We start from the raw sequence: 22,265 nt of genomic DNA, 5'->3' as shown, positions 1-22,265 counted from the left end.
CCTCCAGGAAAATCTGATGGATGGGTCTTGCCAGCCACCATTAGGCTGGTGCTCTGCTGCCCTTGCCTCGGTCTCAGTGCCACAGTTTTATGCCCAAGTAGGGTTGAGTTGATGACGTCTGCTCTGGGCAGAGGCAGCTCCTCAACACCGGGTAGTGATTGTGCAGGACCTGCAGGGGCTGTGAGGGGAAGTCCTCATGGTGCAGAGGAGAGGCAGCTGGCCCGTGGGGCTGGCAGAGGGTTCTTCCCTTTCCTGTGGGCTTCAGCCTTGATGGGCATGCATGCTGGTGTGTATGGGAGGCACGTGCACATGCAGACTGCCACTCTTGTCTCCACAGTCGGCCCGGTTGCGCAAGCTGCCTCCTTTCCTGACGGTTTCATTGCTGAGATTTAATTTTGATTTTGCCAAGTGTGAGCGCTACAAGGAGACAGGCTCCTACACGTTTCCGCTGCAGATAGACCTGAAGCCATTTTGTGAGCAGGTGGGCACACTCTGCCAGGCTCATTCCCTTGCACTCCTCTGGGGACCTGGGACCTGATGCATGATTACTTAACCTGGGTCTGTAAAATGGGCATTGCCATTGCACCTCCCGCACAGTGATAGAATGAGGGTCTAGCGAGAGAAATCAGAGGCGCGTTGCCAACCATACAGGACTGGACCCACGGCTGGCTCTTTGCCTTCATCATCAAGTGACAGAGATGCCCCTGACCTTTGGACTTTGGGATGTGGTGGGATGGGGGATTTCCAGGCTCCAAGGTCCAGCTCAGGGCTTTCCTGGGCGTCCAAAGGGCTGGGGAAAGTGACATCACTGCTGAAGAAAGGCCCTTCTCTCAATTAGTTTGCAAGGTGCTTCTGGGTGGGGTCCCTATGCTAAGAGGGTCGTGCCCCAGAGAAGTCTCAGGCTAGGCTCCCTCCCATCCCTTCCCTATGCCCTCCTGATGAGTCTCAGTCCACCTACTCTCTTAGAAAGGAAGAACTTTGATGCAGTGTGCCCCTTGTCTCATGGGGTACCCCATCTTGGGGAGCCCAACCAAAGTGAGCATGCCGAGCTTCCAGAATAGGAGCCCTACCCCATGTACCCAAAGCAGTGTTGGCCTAGTGTAGGACTACCATTTGTGTAGACTTTCTTAGTGGGAATAACCACCAAAGATACGACCATTAAGGTGATTAAAGTGTGGTTTGGCAATGACCTTGGCAGGGAGGGATCCTGGGGATCCCTATTTTACAGTTAAGGCAACTGAGAAAAGCAGAGGGACCTGATAGTGGAATCTGAGACTGGAATTGAACTCAGATCTTCCTGACTCTAAGCCCAGTCCACCATGTGCCATGGTCACCACGTGGCCTTGAAGAAGTCTTGGCCGCTGTGCTGTCAGACCCAGATGCTGACAGTGACCCAAGGGACACATTGAAGTTAGTGCCTTGTGTGTATGGCCCCTGAGACTTGGGGTTGCTGTTTCACCAGTGACAACTGACATGACTTCCTTTCCTTTTAGAATGAGTTGGACGATTCAGAGTACTTGTATGACCTCTTCTCAGTCATTATACACAAAGGTGGCTGCTATGGAGGACACTACCATGTCTATATTAAAGATGTCGATCACTTGGGAAACTGGCACTTGGAGGTGAGTGGCGCCAGCCCCACACCCTCCTGGCCCCTGCTTGGGGGCAGGCTACATCTCTGGGATTGCCGAGGGGGCGGCAGCATGGCCCTTCTCGGCTCCCACTCAGGGACCCTTGAGGGTGCGGAGGAAGAAGGGGCAGGGAATGCCGAGAGACCAGGGGAGTGATGGCAGAGGCCACTCTTGGTCTGGCTGGGGACTCCTGGAGGCGGGGCACCCCTGTGTGCTCCGTCTGGGCTCCTCTTCTCCAGCCCAGGACCTGTGTGAGGTGGAGCAGCTCTTGTGCCTCTCTGCTCTTTGTTGCTGCCTTGCCCCTTTGGGGGGTGGTGTTTCTGCTTTTTTTGCTTTGGAGGGGGTGTCATCCCCCGAGCCCCCTGGCACACTCCTTTTTTGAAATTGTATTGTGGTTAAATTCTGTTTAAGTTCCAAACTAGGGAAGGGTCAGCAATTCTCTTTCAACACACACACACACACACACACACACACACACACACACACACACACACACACGGCTCTGTTCTCTGGAGGTGGATGTATATATAGCGTCTTCCTTCATGGGTCCTTCCAGTTCAGTTTTCTCACATCCCCTTCAAATTTGTTGTTTTCTTTGATCATTTTAGTCAATCTCATAGGTATGAAATAATGTCTTAATATTGTTTTTAATGAGGGGCGGCTAGGTGACGCAGTGGATAAAGCACCGGCCCTGAAGTCAGGAATACCTGGGTTCAAATCCGGTCTCAGACACTTAATAATTACCTAGCTGTGTGGCCTTGGGCAAGCCACTTAACCCCATTTGCCTTGCAAAAAATCTAAAAAAAAAAAAAGTTTTAATGAGCATTTTTCTAGTCAGTCATGATTTACAGCATTTTTTCATATGACTATAGTTTTGATTCTTTCATTGAAAAAATGTCTCTTCATATCCTTTTTTTATATCCATTTATCAATAGGCAAATGACTCATATTTCTTAGAAAAGTTCTCTATACATTTAAGATATAAAACCTTTATCCCAGCAACTGACTTTAAATTTTTCTTTGATTTTCTGATTCCTTTCTAATCTTGGCTGCAGGAGATTTGTTTAATCCTTTTTCAATTTAATGTAATAAAAGTTACACATTTTATACCTCACAGTGCTCACTATCTTGTTTATTCATAAAGTCTTCTCCCATCCAAAGTCTGATAAGTAATAAATATATATTTAATTTATCTATGCTTTTTTTTATATCCAGGATGTATCCATTTTGACCTTATCTTGGTAAATGGTGTAAGATATTGGTCAATTCTCAGTTTCTGCCAGACTGTTTTCCTAAATGATGAATTCTTTTCCCAAAAGCTAAAATCTTTACATTTGTCTTTTTTTTTTTTTAATTTAAGGCAATGGGGTTAAGTGGCTTGCCCAAAGTCATACAGCCAAGTAAGTATTGAGGGTCTGAGGCTAGATTTGAACTCAGGTCCTCCAGACTCCAGGGCCAGTGCTCTATCCACTGCACCATCTAGCCGCCCTGATCTTTACATTTGTCAAACTCAAGGTTACTACCATCATTTACTGCTGTGTATTATATGTAGACATGTAACATTTATATGTCTTCTGTTCCACTGATCCACCATTTTATTTCTTAGCCAGAACCAAATGTCTTTGATAATTACCATCTTATAATAAAGTTAAGATCTGATTCTGCTAAACCTCTTCTTCCTTTACTTTTTTTATTCATTCCTTTGATATTTTTGATCTTTTGTTCTTCAAATGAATTTTATTCTTATTTTTTAACTCTAAATTTTTTTTGACAATTTATTTGGAATGATATTGAATAAGTAAATTAGTTTAGGGAGTGCTATCATCTTTGTGATAAAGAACAGTTAATATTTCCCAGTTGTTTAAATCTGACTTTCTTTGTATAAAGAGTGTTCTGTAATATGTACATACAGTTCCTGGGTTTGTCTTGGTAGGTATGCTTCCAGGATTTTTATATTGTCTATGGGTATTTTATATGGAACATATACATATATATATATAAATGCTGATGATTTATGTAGATTTATTTTATGTCCTGCTACATTGCTAAAATGGTGTCAACTAGCTTTTTAGTTGAATCTCTAGAATTTTCCAAGATTATCATTGTTTTTAACAAAAAGCTTTATCATTTCCTTGCCCCTCCTAATTTCTTCAATTTCTTTATCTTCTCTTCTTGCTCTTGCTATCATTTCTAATACAATATTGAGTAACATTGGTGATAATGGACATCCTTGTTTTACTCCTGATCTTACTGGAAAGGATTCTAGCTTGTCCCCATTACAGATCATGTATGTTGGAGAGAAATCCATTAATACCCGATGATTTCAAGTGTTTTTAATAGGAATGAAGTCTGTCTTCTCTTAATGTGGGTCCTGAGGAAGCTGACAGATTTGAAGGCCAGTGTTTTCAGACTGTCTGACTCATGTCTGACTCATGTCTGCTCTCTCAGGTGGGAATGTAGTGGGGGGTGGGCCTGGTGATGGAATGCAGTATGTAGTGGGCTGGAAAAGCATTTACAAAGCCCTTACTCTCAGCCTGGTGCTGAGGATAAGATACAGGGATGCCAGACAGTTTTTGCCTACATGGAGTTTCTGCTCTAAAAGTGGCAGTCAGGGTGACCTGCTAGGACAGATTTGATTCTTATTTTCAGAGCTAGGCTAAGAAACCTGGGTGAATGGGCCAAGAAGGGCTCTGATAAGGATGACCTTGACTGATGAGGATGATTGTGACCGATGAGGATGATCAGGACTGATGAGAATGATCGTGACTCATAAAGATGACTCTGACCAGTGAAGAAGGACAGCCCCAACCAATGAAGATGTGACCCCCAACTAGTGAAGATGACCATGGCTATGACCAATAAGGGATGACCTCAACCATCGAAGATGATCATGACCATAACGGAGGAGGATGACCTTGACCATGACCTTGATGGTTGACTCCTAGAGAATGACTAGGGGTTTGGGGGTGGGAGGAGGGTGTGCAGTGTCAGAAGTTTATGACAGAGCCTGGTGTCATGGAGATGACCAGAGAGGTGGGTCTGGGTCCAGGCTGCACACATGGCTGTTGCCTGTGATGGATGGATTTGGTCTGAATCTCTGCTTCTGCAGTTGGCCAGTTTTGGCATGGGTGGGGGCTTTTCTAATTTGCATTGTGCTCTTCTCCCGACCTTGCAAGGGTCATTTTTCATTTTCTAGATGAAGATACAGTAGTTCTGTGACTTTGTCCTAATTTCAATAGCTGCCTTGGATTCCTAAGGTCATTTTATGGAGCTCTGTAGCTGGTTCTACAGGCAGCCTTCCCCTGCCCGCTCCTCCAACCAGGGAGAATTCCCATGTGCTTTACCACCTGCTCCTTGATGGGGAGGCCCAGTGTCACTACAGAGGGAGGGATCCGTGCTGGGCATGGTCTAGTTCTGAGGGATCTTCTCTGGGCCAGCCTTGCAGAAAACCCTTCTGGCCCAGCTGCTCCTTTTCTGCTTGCCCAAGCTGACCTTGCAGACCAGGCTGGAGGGAATCCTGGCCATCCCAACACATCTGGAACTCTTCTGGAGGCAGTAGGATGTAGAGATGTGGCGGTCTCTTTTGGAGGCTAACCTGCAGATTCATTGCTTAAAATCCAGGCTCAGTTCTTAAGACCTGCCCACCAGCAGCACCTACCAATGGTGGGGTCTGGTAGATGGCTGTAGATGGCTTAGAAGAGGGAAGGGGTGTCAGACCTGCCTGAGAAGATGATATGGTGTCAGACTCCATGCTGAGAACTGAGACAGGTCCAGGCCTCCAGGAGCTCCATCTAATTGGGGAGACAGGTTATAGCCAGGAGGTCCCAATGGGCCAAATAAGTCAGGAACTGAGGGGAGACTCTGGCCTTAAAGAGGGGTCACATGGCCTGCCCTGGAAGGCCTGAGGCCCCTTTGTCCTGTCTCTTTTACCTAAGGCCCCTTCCATTTGATGTCTGTAGGTCTTAGTTCAGAAGGTGTCAGAAGGTAACAGTGGCTGGTTTAGAAACAATGCAAACACAGTGTGATTGGCCACCGTTCTTTCTTGTAGCTCTCCTTGGCTTTGGTTTTGAGCCTCTTGGTTAAGGTCCCACAGCTTTCCACTTGGGCCTTTGTGGAGCAGCTGAGTCCAATGTCCTTGCTCATCAGCTGCCCTTGAAAGCTTGGGAAGCCCATTGTCCAACCCGCCTGGGCCTTTGTGGCCATCATCTTCTCGGACAGCCTTGGGGCCTTTGACTAGGATGACTTTGTTTTTCCAGGAAGACGAGTCTGAACTTGTTGCAAAGTCCAGGAGTTTGAAAGATCTTCCAACTGTACAAGAAACTGATAATCCGTTGACGGTCCTCAAAAATATCTTATCCCAGGTATGTATGTTGGACCTGGAGCCCATGCTTCTTCTGTTCCTGGAGGCGGCTCCCCTCCAAGCCTCTGGACAATGGGCAACAGGCTGTAGGGGATGGAAAAGCCTTGAGCTCTCATCAGGTGCTCCGCAGTCCAAAAGTACGGGTCCTTCCTGGGCCTTGCTGGGGCCTCCTGGTGGAGTCGAGACTTGGGGAGGCCAGGCATGGGGGGTGCAATCCTGACAGTGACTTGGACTTCACCTTTTCTCTTGGCATCCTTGGCACAGGAGCTTCCAGACCACCTGTAAGAGCCAGTAGGGCTGGCAGGGGCCTGGAGGGGCAGTCTCTTCATTGGGAGACAGTGGGATCGGGGCTAGGTGATGAGGATGTAGAGGAGACCAGGGCTTCTTGGTCACAGTGGGACAGGACTAGGAAGATTAGACATGGGAGTCAGCTTCTGGAGCTGGGGAGCCAGGGATCAGAAGCGGGAGAGAAGTTGGGAAGCCCCAGGCCTCAGGGAATGATTGTGGATTGGGAGTGAGGATGAGGGAAGATCCTGGGAGGATCCAGGACTGGGCAGCCCTCTGGAGGGAATGAGGAATATGCATGCCAGCTTCCCCATTTCCAGGTCACTGAGCTGGCAGGAGGGAGAAGGGAGGAAGCCCTCTGAGACAGCGTCTTCCTCAGAAACCAGGCCAGTTGGCTGTGAGCCAGCAGAGATAGGGGCTTGGCAGCCAGGTCCCCTTAGGGCCAGTTGAGACTTCCTTCTTCCTTCTGGGTGGGGTATGTGGTGTTAACTGAAGTTTTGCTGAGAGATCGCTGCTTTCCCTGGGTGTGACCCAGCAGGCCAGTGACCAGAGAGCTGGGTATTTATTACTTTAATTGTAAGGAACCAATTTGCAGATTATGGAATTCCTCCTTCCTTGGAGCTGTACCATGTGGAGCTCAGTCAGAGAAGAGCTCCAGGGTCATAAGGGGAAAGAGAGGGGGGGAGGTGGGTCATAGAGTAGTCAGTTTGGGGTGCCCTTGAGTTCTGTGGGAATGGGCAGGTTGATCATCTAGTCTTGGGGGGGCATAATTGTTATTTGGGTACAGTCCCGGTTTTACCGATCCACTTCACTTTGGATTCAAGCCAGTGCTGCAACTGCTTTGTTTTCACTGTGGACAGGAGCTCTAGAAATGCATCCCAGGTCATAGCTTTTGGCAGGGAGGATGCCCACGAGACACCCCCGTCGGGATGATGGCGACTTTGCTTTATCCTGGAGACTTGGAGCTGGGCAGGGGAGGGAGAGGCGGGTGGTGGGGCTCTGGTCCTGCCCCGCTCAGTCCTAGAGTGAAATCTCACCCCGTCCCGGCCTGGCTCTCTAGCTCTTGGAGAATGTTGCTGGGTGCACCTCCCTGCTTCTCACCTGGCGTTTTTACCCTTGGATTCCTCTTTCATTTGAGCACACTTGTTCTGATGGGTTCTAATCTTTCTTTCTGAAGGAGGAAAATAAACTGATTCCTGTGGACCAGCTGGGCCAAAAGCTCTTAGCAAGCATAGAAATTTCTTGGAACAAGAAGTATCGGAAACAGCATGGGCCCCTGCTGAAGGTACAACAGCCCCCCACTGGCCAGGTGACTCCTCTGGCCTCTGGTGCTCGGCCCTCTGAGACAGAGTGAGGGCTGCCTTTGACTGAGCCTGGCTTCCTGTCTTAGAAGGGACCTCCCTGCCTGGCTCAGAGTTCTTGAGCCATCTCAGTCCATCTCTTTCTGTCCCATTTATCTCAGTGAATCAGGGTCCTAGGCTGGTGTTGGGACCTTTTGGGTCAAGAGCATGGTCAGCTGTCAGACCCAGCCCAGCCTTGGTTCTTTGGATCCAGAACTATGCCCTTGCTGAGAGGGCAGAGACAACCCTTGTCCTCAAGGCGCTTCCAGTCAATGGGGAGACCATCTGCCAGCCACTGTGTCCAGAGAAGATAGAGAGAATCTCTGAAGGGGCATTTGTAAGATGGGGAACTCAGGGGAGGCTTCCTGGAGAAGATGAGGAGGCAGCAGGCACAGTGGGGGCAAATGAAGAGTAGGTGGAAAGGTGGAAAGGAACACTGGAAAGGAACTCTGAAAGCCCCTCGGGATTTTGTATGATCTTGGAGGCAATAAGGGAACTGTGTATGGCGTTCAGAGAAGGTGGTGTGACCAAATCTGCACTGTGAGGAGGATGGACCGGAGCAAGGAGAATCTTGGCTGAGGGCCTCTCCGTGGGGACCTGCCTCTGGGTTTTGGTCCTTAGTCTCTAGCTCCCTTGATCTACTGGCCGAGGATGGAATCCTTGGATGATGGAGGCCTTGGGAGGAGGAGAATGGCTCTTCTGCTTCTCAGCCAGGGCTGCCGTCCTGTAGCAGCAGGCTCTTGGAGGGGCCGGCTTTCCCATTCCCTGTTGCCCACTGGGATGGGGTCTGGTGACTTTGGGCTGCTTCTGGCTCCACATTTGATCCAAGTGCCCCTCTGCTTCTCTTCTTCCTTTCTGGCATTCTCAGAGTGCTTGGGGCACCCTCTGGCTCAGGACCCTGCTCTGACCATCTCTAATGTTATCTTCATGGACAGAGAAACAGGACCTAGTTAAAATAGCCTAAAGTGGATAGACCAAGGTCATGATGCCTTTGTTTTAGACAGCCCTTCACCCCAGAAGGAGCCCGAGGGAATAAACAGAGCCCTTGTTTCTTCCTTTGTAAAATGAGTTTGCACATCTCTGGGGGCCCCCCCAGGCCCCTGCTGGGGGGCTTGGGTCCTCTCTGTGGTTCCTCCTTTCTCAGGGAGTTGTGTGAGGTCATTCCAGGTTATGGCTAACTGGAGTTCTTTTGGATTTCTTCTCTTTCAGTTTTTGCAGGCCCATTCTGACGTGTTTTTGCTTAGCTCCAATCCCAGCAAGGTCAGTCTGAGGAGGGATGCCAGCCCTCCCTGGACATCCCCTGTTGATCTAGAGCAGCCCCTCCCCGGAGCCCCTTCTCAAACAGAGGAACTTGCGGCTTCTGGAGCCGAATCTGCTGGGGATCAGTGGTCGGAGGCCAGCACAGAAGGCCCTCATTGGTTTGATATAAATGATTCCCTGGTGGAGCCCATCCAGGAAGTGGACATCGAGAAGCAATTCCAGGGCAAAGAGAGTGCCTACATGCTGTTCTACCGGAAGACCCAGTTGCAGAGGCCTCTCGAAGGTACAACCACGCTTGGACATGTGATGCTTAGGGGTCAGGGGGCTTGACCTTGGAGAACAACTGCAGAGTGAGTGCTCTCAGCTCCCTGCTGGGGGACCTGTGAGGCCTGTCCCCAGAGAGCTGGGCAAGCCAGTCCCTGCACCCTGACTAGCTGGGGGACCTTATGCAAGTCCCTCGGCCTCTGACTGCCTCGGTTTCCTTCTCAGTAAAGCAACCAGGAGGATCTGTTGAGATCAGGTACTTTTGACATGTTGGCCATTATCATTGCTGAACTCTCCTTGGTTGGGGAGGGGGTCCCCTGGCTTGTGCAGCTGGAGCCCTCCTCCCTCAAAGCCCCAGACCTCTCATTATTGGCCTGCATCTAGGGAGGGGAGATGGGGAGATGAGACTATAGAAGACCCGTCTTGGGCATTTCTGCCCCACCTACTGCCTCCCTTTGGACACCTTTGGCTATGAGCAAACTTCAAACCTTGTGGGCCACCTTGGAGCTGACAGTCATCCCTCCTCCCTTCTGGAGTTAAAGTGGAGCTTGGTGGGGACCAGGGGCTGGGGTGGCCTCCCCCATGCTCTCTCCAGGAGAGCTGGCATCGGGGTTTCCAGAGGGCTGAGGTTTCTGGTTCCTGCCTGTCGACCCTCCCAAGGGTGGTCTTGTCTGAATCCTATGTGTTGTCTCCCCCATAGAATGGAAGGCTCCTTTTTTTGTGTTTATATCCTTGCTGCCCGGCAGAGCGTAGGCACCCAGGGGAGGGGCTTAGGAAGCATCACAGTTGACCAGGGAAGGAATATCCTTAGAACCAGGTCAGGAGAGACTTGATCTTGTATCCAAGGCTAATTGGTGGTCAGATAGGTGGTGGGATGCCTCTGAGAGGGTCTCCCACTCCCTGCCGAGTGACGGTGCCACAGCTGGCAGGGATGACACTGGATATGGCCTGGGGGCCTGGGAGACGGCTTCAGGCCAGATGTCATGGGGCTGATGGACTCCGAGCAGCTAGGGCCATGCCCAGAGGGAAGAACAGAGTCTGATTAGGATGACCCTCAAAGGGAAGTGGGGCCTGGCTGGGGCTGACGTCCTGAACCTACCTGCCTTTGGCTGACCTCGGATTCACAAGGTCTTTTGTTTGCAGCTCAGTCCAATCCACGCTACAAGGTTCCGAGTCACCTGCTGCAGGAGGTGTATGAGGCCAACAGTGAGCTGCAGAAGAAAAGGTCAGTTCAGTCAAGCCTGGCTGTGGGCTTTCAAGACCTTGAGTCAGGCTGACAACCAGGCTGGCCCGGTTGGGTTCTGCTCAGCATGAGGAGGCTGCTCTTTGGGGAGGGGCTCTAGGCAGTGTTGACAGTCAGGTTCATGGGATGAGAGTTTTTTGGGGAAGAGACTGTTGGTATTGGAACAACTTTAAGGGTCCTAAGGGACTCATGCCTCCTTGACTGTGATGCTTTGCAGGGCTGACTATGACTCTGTGCTCAACAACCTCGAACTGCATCTCCACCTGGGCTCCCGCTATGAGTTTTATGATGGGGCCCTGCACCCCTCTTCCTCCAGAATAGAAGAATGCATGTTTAACTTGACCATCGACAGAAGGAAAACTTTAGGGGATCTTCGGCAGTTGATCTTTCAGGTGATGTCTATTTACGTGGACTCGAGCCTGCTTGCAAGTGGAGGCCAGAATGTTGATGGCATCCTGGGCTGGGGATGGGGCAGCCATGTGGAGAGAGTGGGAGCGGAGACACTAGAGCCCCCCATGCAGCCTTCCTTTTCCAGGCCCGGCTCTGCTTGCCTGCCTCCTCAGGGACTGGTACATTCTAGGTTAGCAGTTTTTTGACAAGAGGATGAAGATCTGCTTGGTGCCCACTTATATCTTAGAGTCATTTCATTGGGGAGAATGGCACTGCCAGAAGCAGGTGGTGATTGAGGAGAAATGGCACACTTGAGATAGCTGTCACTGGCCCAGGACTTTGCTTTATCATTTCAATTGTTGTGTTCGTTGAGGGGCAGAAGCCTCTGACATGTTTGAAGGAGCCATGTGACCCCCTGCCTGTGACAGGGCAAGAGAGAGTCTTAGTGGAGTCTTAGGTGTGGACCGTCATGTTTTTAGTGATTCAGTTTACAGGTAAGGAGCCTGAGTCCCAGGGAGGAGCAGTGACTTCACACAGGTAGAAGAGGGGATAAGCGCAGGGCCTCTGCCTTCCTCTGCATCTAGGTGGCTGTCATTTTTTTACCAAGAAGGAAAAGTTTTTTCCCAGGTTAGATGCCATTTGACCAGGGTTAATCAGGTCCTAGTGGAACTCCTTGCTAGTTGGACGTGGGGACATCCCCTTGGCCTACTGTCCTCCACTGCTGGGTGGTCTCAGACCTGTTTTGTTCTGAGCACCATGCCAGCCTGGGGACCCGGCACCTTCAGCCAGGGGTCGAGCAAGCTATGGGAGAAAGGGTCCTTCAGGTCAGCCTGGACTTGTTTCTGGCCTCTGACCAAAGTCAGCTCTCCCTCTCTTCCTTCATCTCCAGCTCCTGGGATTCTGGGAAGGGGACCTGGTGCTCAGCTTTGCCAAGCTCGTGCCTGCAGGACTCCATGTTTGCCAGACCCTTGAAGGTAGGCCCCTTGTCCTCCGTGAGATGCAGTGACATGACCCTGCTCTCCGGCCCCTCTTTGTCTGCCCCCATCCCTTAGATGGAGCCTGCTGCGGCGGGGCTGGAGGCAGGCCGAGCCCAGGAGGGGCCTTAGCACCTCATAGTCCATCCTCTCCTCCTCCCCATGCAGCAGCCCTGGCCTCCCTGCTTTCCTGCTGCCCTTTCACTCTGCTCCTTGGTGGGTTGGCAGTCTCTGCCTGGGTGAGGCGTTGGACTGCCTGGTCATCCTCGACATTGCCTGAGCGGTAGTTTGGATAGGTCCGGTGACTGATGAGCCGAGATCCCTTGTGGCCAAGCTGAGAGCAGGACATAGTATTCCCTGGGGCCGGGGTGGGGGTGGGGTGCTTCCTTTAGCTTCTGTGACCCTTCCTTGCCAGATGGGCAGCCTGAGAGGCAGGGTGAGGAAGGGGCCCTGCAGAGATCTTTCCAGAGCTTCCTGCTGCCTGTCATCTTGGCTCTTTTTGTCCACCTATCTACCTTTCCTCAAGCCCCACCGCCACTGGAATCCAACAGTCGATTCCCTTAATGGCATTGCTAGGGATTCTCAGTTAGAGACCAGCAACCATACTTGGTAGAAGGAGCCTGGGTATAACAGGCTTTGGTCAGCTCTGAAGAGATTGCTCCCCAGGGGCACAGTGCTAATTCAGCTGCCAAAGCCTGGGCATGGGCCTCCTGCTTTCTCTGCTAGAAGTGTGTCCTGATGGGGACCTCGGCCCTCAAATTCTCAGACACCTGCTGCTGGGGAAAGCCTTGGCAGCTAGCTCATCAGACAGAAGGTTCTTGGTTGCCTTTGTCTTTTCCGAAGCCCCCATGTAGCTTCCACTCGGGGTCCAAGCTCTCTGCAAAGGGCCGTGTGCAGAGAGGAGGCGGCATGGTTTTCCATGATGGTGATGAGTGGTTTCACTGGTGATCCCATCTTTGTAGGAGATGAACTGACATTGCATGAAATTGAAATGACCGATGGGGAAGACATCTTTGTGTGGAATGGGATGGAGGTAAACACAACTTGAGGAAATCTTTCTTCTGACTATAACATTTTACTATAATTGCAATAAGATCACCTGCTGACAGTTTACATCTTGTTCTAATCTAATAACCAAGAAGAATGAGAAACTCGGGAACAGGTGTGAGGAGACCTGGCCTCTGACCTGCTGTCTCCTGGCGGTGATGGCTCTAGTTCTCATTCATCTTTCAAAGCTTGGATTTGTAAAGGATTTGGCTGTTTTGGGGTGGCGGTTTTTCATTTGTTGAGCTTGAAATTTCGATTCATTCGTCAGGGCTTTCTGGAGCACCTTCTTTGTCCCTAGTGCTGTATTAGGGTATGTGAGGCCCCCCCCAGATGTGTGAGATGCCCTGAAGCAGTTAACATTTCACTGGGGAGAGACAGGAAGGCACGTAAGTCCCCCTAGCCAGCCCAAAGTAGATCATGGCATGCCAAAGTGACTGGTGCTGGCAACGAGTGGATGTATTTAGGTATCTAGGGAAGGCAGTGATGGAGAAAGACATCTTGGGAGAGGCGGGAAGAGACCTGGGCCCTCACCCTGGATGGATTTAAGTAGCAGGGCATTGGCTGCATTCAGACCAGGGTCAGGGCCTGATCAAAGTTTGCCAGGAGATTGGTCCTGCCAGAGGGACTGGTTCATACTGGGATGTAACAAAGAAAAGACTGGAAAGGGCAGGTGAGAAGAGCCTTTAGAATTAGTTTGACAAGTTTGGGCTTCGTCTGGCAGAAAGAGGGCAGGCTCTGAAAGCTGTGAGCAGGGATGTGCCGGGAGAGCAAGGTGACGTTTTAGGAAGAAGAATCTGTCACCACTGGTATCCAGGGTTGGAGGGCATTCATTGTCTTCATCTTCTTGGCAGGGGGTGGGGGGTGGGGGTGGGGAAGAGCAGATGAGGATGAAAAGGAGAGGATTGGCATGAGAGATTTGTGAGGCTGACCTGTTGATATCCCAGAGACAGTTGAGTGACATTTTCATAGCTTAGGAGTTACTTGAGATTATTATTCTCCTGAACTGGATTTGACTTTGTTTTGACCTTATTTGACAGGTTGGTGGGGTCAAGATTCCAACTGGTGATGACACTGTTCCCATCCTTTTGAATATCCTTCAGCTGACAAATGACAGCGATGAAGAAAAGGGGCATTCATTTGTAGAAACCCAACATGTGTTTCCCTCGAACGCTGTAATAGGCACCATATTTGCAGCTTTAGCGTCCCCTGTTGGCATCATCCTGGTGAACATTACCGGCTCTCGAGTCCTCGACCTGGAGAACTGGACAGTCATTCCCAAGGAGAGCTTGGAAGAGACAATCAGAGAACATGGCCTAAAAGACGGCAGCTCCCTGTGGATAGTAAACTCAAGCAGCTATGACCAAAGGTAACTCATTCAACAGGTGGACCACTGTTTAAAACTGATTTTATGAGCAGGCCTTAGATTGATGCTCTCTCGAGAATGACAGTGCTTGGTCTTTGAGGCTCATGGGGTGTTCGGTGAAGGGCACAGCATTGTTGCAAGTGGACCGCGGAGCAAGTTTCTGTAATGATAGACTTGATTGATGATGTTGTCCCTCAGAAGAATGAGAGGAAAACTGGGTGAGACCTTGGGTGTGTCTCTTGGGACAGTAGTGCCCACTGATCAGGTCCCTTGGGAGCTGCTACCTTGTGACTCATTCTGGTCCTTCCCTGGTCAGCATTTCTTCCCTCCCTGTCTGTTATCTTCATCTCCTCAGTCCCCTCTTCAACAAGGGGCATGCTCTTCCCCGAACGTTGCTTAGGTTTTCTGATGTTAGTTCTGTGAAATGAGTTCTTTCTGTCCTTTATTGGTCCAGGTGTCTGTATCACTTCTCAAAAACTTTAGTCCAGTGGATGCAGGATACTTCAGAACTGCTTACTTGACTTGGCTGCCATTAATAGGGAAAGTGGTAACATTTCCTTTGTCTTTGCTGTAAGACAAGCAGGATTTAGGTTGTGACCATACAATGGCCATTCTTTTTCTTTTTTTTCTTTTTTTAGGGTTTTTTTTTTTTTTGTAAGGTAAATGGGGTTAAGTGGCTTGCCCAAGGCCACACAGCTAGGTAATTATTAAGTGTCTGAGACCAGATTTGAACCCAGGTACTCCTGACTCCAAGTCTGGTGCTTTATCCACTATGCCACCTAGCTGCCCCCAGCCATTCTTTTTCTATGGCCATCCGTAAAGCAAAGCAGATTCAGGACTGGTCCTTGGTTCTGTATGATTCTTTCTACTTCCATATGGATGGTGGGAAAGGGGACAAAGGATATTAAAGTCATTGTCTTTAGACTGTCTATAAACCAAAAATATTAACTGTAGGGACTCCAAATGTGAATGTTTTGTTGGAAAATCTGTATTGTCTCGACCAGAATTTCTGCAGTCTATTTAAAGCAACGCATCACTCTACTATTGATGTTCCTTTTTTAAATTATTGATTTTTTATCTTTACATCACCTGAATTTCCCCCTGAATCTTTCCTCTTTCACAGGGAGCTGTCCCATAGAGCAAATATTTTTTAAAATGAAAAAGAGGAAAAGAAAAAATGAGCAAAATTGATGAATATGTTAATAAAATATGAAAGCAGATAAATGTGCCACTCTGGGGGCCATAGGGGCTGGGGAGGGGTGTCTTTTCATGTCTCTTTTTTATTACCTCTCTTCCTTTGAAGTTCATACTATTCATGTTTTCCACCCAGTGAAGATCTTGATGAATGGTGTCTACAGCCCTCACTCCCATTCTTCCTCAAGATGCTTAATAGCTGGCTTGGAATTTTGGTCTCCTCCTCAACTCTTGCCCTCCTACTAGGGACTTTGGCATGTGTATTGATTTTCTTTCAAAATTCCTAGCACTCAGTTCTTCAACCACTTATTTTTTGTACATTTATTTTATTTTATTGTATTGTATTCATTTAAGGCAATGGGGTTAAGTGACTTGCCTAGGCAATTACTAAGTGTCTGAGGCCGGATTTGAACTCATTTCCTCCTGGCTCCAGGGCCAGTACTTTATCCATTGTGCCACCTAGCTGCCTTCAGCCACTTATTTTTGAAGAGCTACTCCTTCCCCACCACCCCAGCCACATACAAAGATGGCCTTACCACCCACAAATGTAACACCTTTATGTTCAAATATTCCAAAATCCCCTTACTTGACTGTAATCCATTGACTTTCACCTCACCCTCTGCTTTCTCCAAACAATTCTACTCATCATCCTCACTGTAATCTCCAATTCATTGACCCCTTGATTCTTTCCCAGACAGCCCCCCCCCCCACTAGTCACTTTCTCCTCTTCTCCCCTTCTTGACTCCTTGACTCTTGCTCTTCTCCCTTGAATCCCTGATCCCATCATCATATCACTAGTTATGTCCACCCAAATCTCAATCTTGGATGAATGGTAAATACGCCATTCATTGCCGTTGGGCTTGCACACCTGTTCCTGAAAGGTGGTGGAGAAAATCATGCACCTGCATGGGTCCACTGCAGATTTATAGTACATAGCCTCAGCTGGGCCTTCACTGCTGCTAGATAGTCAATCCTATACCTCCCTCAGCAGCTCACTGTCCCACTCCAATTCTCCCAGACCTGCTCCTCCCCCTTCAAATGCCCTGATTTGTTCCACTCAGCAGAGACCCCTGCCTCCCAGGGCTGGTGCTGCATCCACTGTGCCATCTAGCTTCCTCTACTCTCATGCTATCTTAACCCCGTACAGGCCTAGTTTGGCTTCTGACCTCATTATTCCACTAAAATTACTCTCTACAGACTGACTGGTAATCTCTTGATGACCAAGTCCTTTGGTCTTTTCTCAGTCCTCATTCCCCATAACCTCTCTGCTGCCTTGAACACTGTGGATCACTCTCTCCACTTGGATGCTCTCTTCTCTTTAGGTCACTAGTTTCTCCTTGATCTTTTCCTCCCAGTCCAACTGCTTTTTCTCTGTCTTCTTTGCTGAATCCTCCTCTAGCCACAGATTTCTGTCTTGTGCTTTCTTCTCCCTTTTTGCTACTTCAGTTGGGTTTTTGGATTTAATGATCATCTCCATACAGATGATTCTCAGATCTTCCTTTCTTGCCCAAATCTATCTGCAGCCCTCCAGTCCTGCATCTCCAACTACCCTTTAGATGTTTTGAACTGAAACAAAAACAGAACTTGTCTTTCCTTCTAAATTTTTTCCCCTCTTCACTTCCCTCTCATTGTGAGCAGCTAGATGGTGTGGCTTTAGAAACAGGAGGATAGTGGGACAGGAGTTCGAATGTGACCTCTGACACTTGCTAGCTGTGTGACCTTGGGCTGGTCACTTAACCCTGATTGCCCAGCATCCAGGGCCATCTCTAATTCTCCTCATTCATATTTGGCCATTGGACCCTGATGGCTCTGAAGGAGAAAGTGAGGCTGATGACTTAGCACAGCCTCTCCCTCACCCAAATCCAATTCATGTGCTTGTCATGGCCTCACCTCCCTGATGTCATGGTCTTCTTCAAAAATGATGGACAAACATTATTGTTATTGTTCTCATTGTAGAGAATACTCCCATCTTCCCAGTCCCTCAGGCTCCCACCCTAGGAGTTCCCCTGGAGACCTTACTCCCTCTCACTGCCCATATCCAACATGGTGCAAGATCTCTCGCTTTCATGCTGCAGTATCTATGATTACCTCACTCTCTTCTCTTCTCTGACACTGCCCCGGCCCTGGTTTGAGCCCTTATCTCTTTAAACGAGGACTATTGCAGGAGCTGCTGGGGCACAGTGGTAGGGGTGGGGTGTGTGGGAGGGGGTAACTGCATCAAGACTTTGCCCTCTCCAATCCATTCTTTAGGAGCCACAAAAATGATTTTTTTGTAGAGTATAGGTCTTATGGTTACACCCTCCCCCCCCCCCCCCCACACACACACCCGACTCAGTAAACTCCAGTGACTCTCTGTTTTCTCCAGGATCAAATACAAAATGCCCTTTATCGCACAGCCTTCTCCTTCCCTTGCAGTCTTCTTGCACTTTACTTCCCCCAAATCCTCTTTGGTCTACTAACACTGGCCACCTGGTTGTTCCATGAGCTAGACTTTCCATCTCTGGGCCTTTTCTGTGGTTGTTCCCCATAGCTAAAACTGTCTTCCTCCACCTATTGACTTTCTGGCTTCCTTTAAGTCCCCATTAAAACCTCACATTTTATAAAACTCCTTTCTCCATCCTAATTCTGTTGCCTTTTTCATTGTTCATTATCTCTCATTTTTTCCACTTATAGTTTGTTTTGTATGTATTTATTTGAGCTCCTGTGATTCCCTGATCCAAAGTATTTGACAAATATTTATTGAATGATTAATTTTGCAATGTTAAGTTTTGATTGTTTTGTGTTGAGTGTGCGTATGAGGTGAATCCTTAGGGTTGGACTGATGTGCTTTGCATGGGTGGTTGAGGCATTTTCTCCCACAGTTGTTAATGGGTTTTTTTTTGAGAACCATTTGTTTAGATCCAGTGATTTCCTCCCATTTCTCTTCCCCCCACCCCCACCCCACTCAATCTCTTGAGGTCTTTTTTTGCAAGGCAATGGGCAGTATATAAACAGGTCAGTATATGTGGATGTTTGTATCTGTTCATTTCTTTGGCTACCAAACTCATATCTAAAAATTTTTGATAGTTTTTTTCAAAATTTGACTCCTTTTCTTAGATGCATTTTCAGTTCTTTGTTTTATCTTGTGATTACCTTTTTTTAGTAAATCACTCATCTCCCCAGAACTGTGAGGGTCTGTCATCAATTTCTCTTCTTGGTTTTTTTTTTTTTAATAGTATGGTCTTTCATATTCAGTAGATGAATCCATGGATCCATGGAATTTCTTACAGAATATGGCTTAATATATTGTATTCAGCCCAATTTTTGCCAAATTGCTTTCTGGTTATTCCAGCATTTCTCATAAGATGGGGAATTTTCTTTTAACTAATTTATGTTTTCAGATTAATTAAACATTTTTTATTGAGTTCCATTATTTTAATATTCCCCAGTTGAGCAGATTATGCCATTTATTTGTTTCTTTATTTTTTAACCAAATGACTGCTGCTTTATAATATGGTTTGACATCTGAAAATGTTATTCCCCTTCATCCTTCCCTTTATCCTTCTCTCTTTTTGAATTTCTTTTAATAATGTAGCTCTTTTGTTTTTAAAATGATTTTTGTTAGTTTTATTGAGTTCTGCAAAGTATTCCTTTGATAATTTGATGAACTTTAGTAGTCTATTCATTTTTTTTTAATATTGGTATGACCTAGGAATGCACATTGAATATTCTTCTGTTTTTAAAATTATTCTTTATTTCCTTAAGGAACACTTTATAATTGAAATTAGTATTGAATGTACTTTGGTAAATTGATTTCCCTAATACATTATACATTTTGAAGTTAGTTTGAATGGGATTTTCCTTTATTATCTCCTAGATTTAATGCTGTTGATTTGTATTTTATTTTAACTTCTAACTTTGTGGAACTCATTGTCTCAGTAACTGCTGATTCCCTGAGATTTTCTAAATTAAACATGTTATCAGTGATTAGGGATAGTTTTGTCTCTTCTTTTGTTATCTTTACAGCTGTAATTTCTTGTATTCCATCACATATGAGAAGCTTTTGTTTTACAGATTTTTTTTTAAAAAAACAAAACAAAACAAAAATGTTTCTTTAGGCATATGAGGTTTATCTGTTTTTAGTTTAAAAAGTGTACTTTTTCCTAGGTTTTTTTCTGAAGATATTGAAGTAATCATGAGGTTTGACATATCTTGGTTTTAATTAGATTAATTTTGTTGATCATTTTTCTAATAGTGTACTGTCCCTGTGTCCTGGGTCTAAAGTCCATTTGGTTCTGTTGAACAAATTCTTCAACAAGTAGCCATAGTCTGTTTAATGGGATTTTATTTAAAATTTTTGAACTTACTCATTCCTGATTCTGGTGTGTAGTTCCCCTCCCTAGCTTCCTATTTTCTTATCATTTCATAAAAGAATTTGGATTAGAGCACTTTTTAAAAAATTTTTACAAGGCATTGGGATTAAGTGGCTTGCCCAAGGCCACACAGCTAGGTAATTATTAAGTGTCTGAGGCCGGATTTGAACTCAGGTACTCCTGACTCCAGGGCCAGTGCTCTGTCCACTGCACCACCTAGCCACCCCAGAGCACTTTTTTCTCAATTTTTTCCTGTTTTTTTCCTTTGATAGTTCTTTACAGCTAATGCTTATTTCCTTAGTGAAATTCTGTTAGATTAGGTATTTTATTTTTTTGGATGTGTTCCTCTTTTTTCCTTTGATGTTCTCAGTTTTGTATTTAGTGGGTTATGATAGTCCTTTTTTATTTCTGATTTTGTTTTGTTTCTATTTTATTAATTTGATTTTTCCACCTTTATTTTTAATTAGGTTGACTAAAAGTTTTCCCCATTTTGTTGATGCATATTTTTAGGGATGTTATTCCTTCCTGCCTCCCTTCCCCCAGGACTGTTTGAACTGTAAATGTATTGTGTGGTTTTATCATCGTGATTTCTCTTTTATGTAATTACTAATTGTTTCTGTGATTTCTTCTTTGACCCCCTTGTTATTTAGGATTTCATTAAGTTTCCATTTAGGATTCTTTTTCTTGTTTGGACTCCTCCAGCCATGGTCTCTTTTTATTACATAGTTGTCTGTAAAGGATGTGTCTACTATTTATGCTTCTTTTCATTGTTATCAAGATTTCTGTAACCTAAGAAATGATTTTGTTTTTGTAAAAGTTTCATGATGTGCTAAGAAATGTACATGTTGTTAAGCAATGCCATTTAGAAGATGCCACTCATCTTTTAGCTCTTATAGTTTCTCCAGTAATTTGTTCAACTCTGTATTTTCTATATTTGCCCTTTCCTTTTTAAAAATCTCTAAAAATGGATCAAATTCTTTCCTTCCTTGTGGTGTTTGATTGTACCTTTTATCCTTTTTGTGTTTCTATTGTTTTTGCCAGGGTAAGAGTCTGAGTCCATCTGGTGCTTCTCTCCTTGGGTGGGCCCCATGTCTCCATTTGTCTTGGGACGTGATACTCTGTCTTGTCCACTTCTGGCAGGTGTAGGAGTTTTGGCTTCCTGGATTCTCTCTTTGTTATCTTTGGAAGAGCTCAGGCTTTCCCCAGATGTGGGCATTCCTTGGATTGGTGCTTTACTTTTTGGGTTCAGAAGGCCTGGGATATTTTCTTGGGGACCTCCTTCCGTAGGGTGATGAGGTTTTTGGCTCATCGTCTGCACCTCTCTTTGCTCCTCTTCTACTAGAAGATCCTTCCCTTCAGGGGAGCCGCCTTCCCCATTAGTTGTCTCATTCACTTCCTGGAAGAGACTCCCCAGCCTGGACTCAGGAGTTCTCCCCTGATGCAGGGACATTCTGCCCATTTGTTTCCTCGGAACGTTTTTCAAGAAGCAGAGTTCTTTCTTGAGTGTTTTGATGTTGTCTTGGGGTCCTCACAGCCCTCTGCCACTTAGGACTGGGGGGGTGTCTCATTTTTGAGATACATTTGCAGTGGTTTGACTGGTCCCTCCCCTTGATTGTTGATTGATCTGCTTGGACTCTGAGTTTTTAAATGTTTTCTTCCTTCTTAGTTGTTTAGGAGTTGCCTTTCTGTCTCTTTTCCCTTTGATGGTGACCTTTTGGGGCCTTGACTGGACAGAGTTAGGCCAGCCCCTTGTTTCTACTCCTGAGTGCATCTCAGAGCCCAGCCTGATGCCCTTTGGGCAAGGGTGGGGAGTGCTGGTAAGAGAGGTGGGGATTAGCACCATCTGCCACTGAACTGGAAGGCTGTTGGCTTGTTAAGCTTCCTGGAGATGGCTGCATCTGGAGACTCATCCCCTTCCTCTATTGCATTCTCACAGTCACTGAAACCAGGTAAAAGTAGAGGTGCAGCTCCCTGGAGGGGTATGGAGAGGATGCTCAGACCTATGGACCTCATGTAAGAGGTGGGACTTGTGCTGACCTTGAAGGAAGATGGCATTCCTAAGGGTCAGAGGGGAAGAGGGAGGGCATTCCTGACCAGGAGGATGCTCTGTGCAGAGGCCTGGAGATGGGAGATGGACATTTGGGCGAGGAGCAGCAGAGAGATCAGTGTAGGGTCAGGGCAGTGGGAGCCAGATTGTGAAGTTCTGGGGGGAGCTGTGGGAGTGTCTTCTTGGTTTGGGGCTGGCCAGCTGAGATTTAAAGAATGTTGAGGGGAGAGTAGAACTCATGTGAGAAGATGGTGGCTGAAAAGTTGGCATTGGTTGGGATTTAGGGGGAGAGGGAGATGAAAGAGGTATCAGAGATGACTTGAGGTGGCATCCTGTCTGGGCAATGGAAGTGGTGGCGGTGTCTTTAGCAACAGGGACTCCAGGAGAGGAGCTGGTATCTGGGGACAGACACCTTGGTTTTGGATGTATTGAGTTAGGGTTGGTGTGGGGATGAGGGGGGACCCTGAGACTTCAGGCTCCATCTGAGAGTTGTCTCTATAGAGTCTGTTGGCAAG

General features: G+C 47.2%; 1 protein-coding gene across 1 annotated transcript in view; it reads left to right on the top strand.

Annotated features, from left to right (window-relative positions):
• Positions 1–22,265, top strand: part of USP40 (ubiquitin specific peptidase 40) — a 56,078-nt gene that overhangs the window by 7,458 nt on the left and 26,355 nt on the right. Inside the window, 10 exon segments of the mRNA XM_074189844.1 lie at positions 338–481; positions 1,494–1,622; positions 5,888–5,992; positions 7,454–7,561; positions 8,826–9,159; positions 10,284–10,365; positions 10,601–10,775; positions 11,663–11,747; positions 12,710–12,780; positions 13,832–14,160. Of these exon segments, the coding sequence (XP_074045945.1) occupies positions 338–481; positions 1,494–1,622; positions 5,888–5,992; positions 7,454–7,561; positions 8,826–9,159; positions 10,284–10,365; positions 10,601–10,775; positions 11,663–11,747; positions 12,710–12,780; positions 13,832–14,160 (1,562 nt within the window).

This window comes from Macrotis lagotis, chromosome 5 (assembly GCF_037893015.1).
Source record: "Macrotis lagotis isolate mMagLag1 chromosome 5, bilby.v1.9.chrom.fasta, whole genome shotgun sequence".
NCBI lineage: Eukaryota > Metazoa > Chordata > Mammalia > Peramelemorphia > Peramelidae > Macrotis > Macrotis lagotis.
Note: the sequence above shows the minus strand (reverse complement) of the source record. Positions and strands in the feature narration are given on the sequence as shown.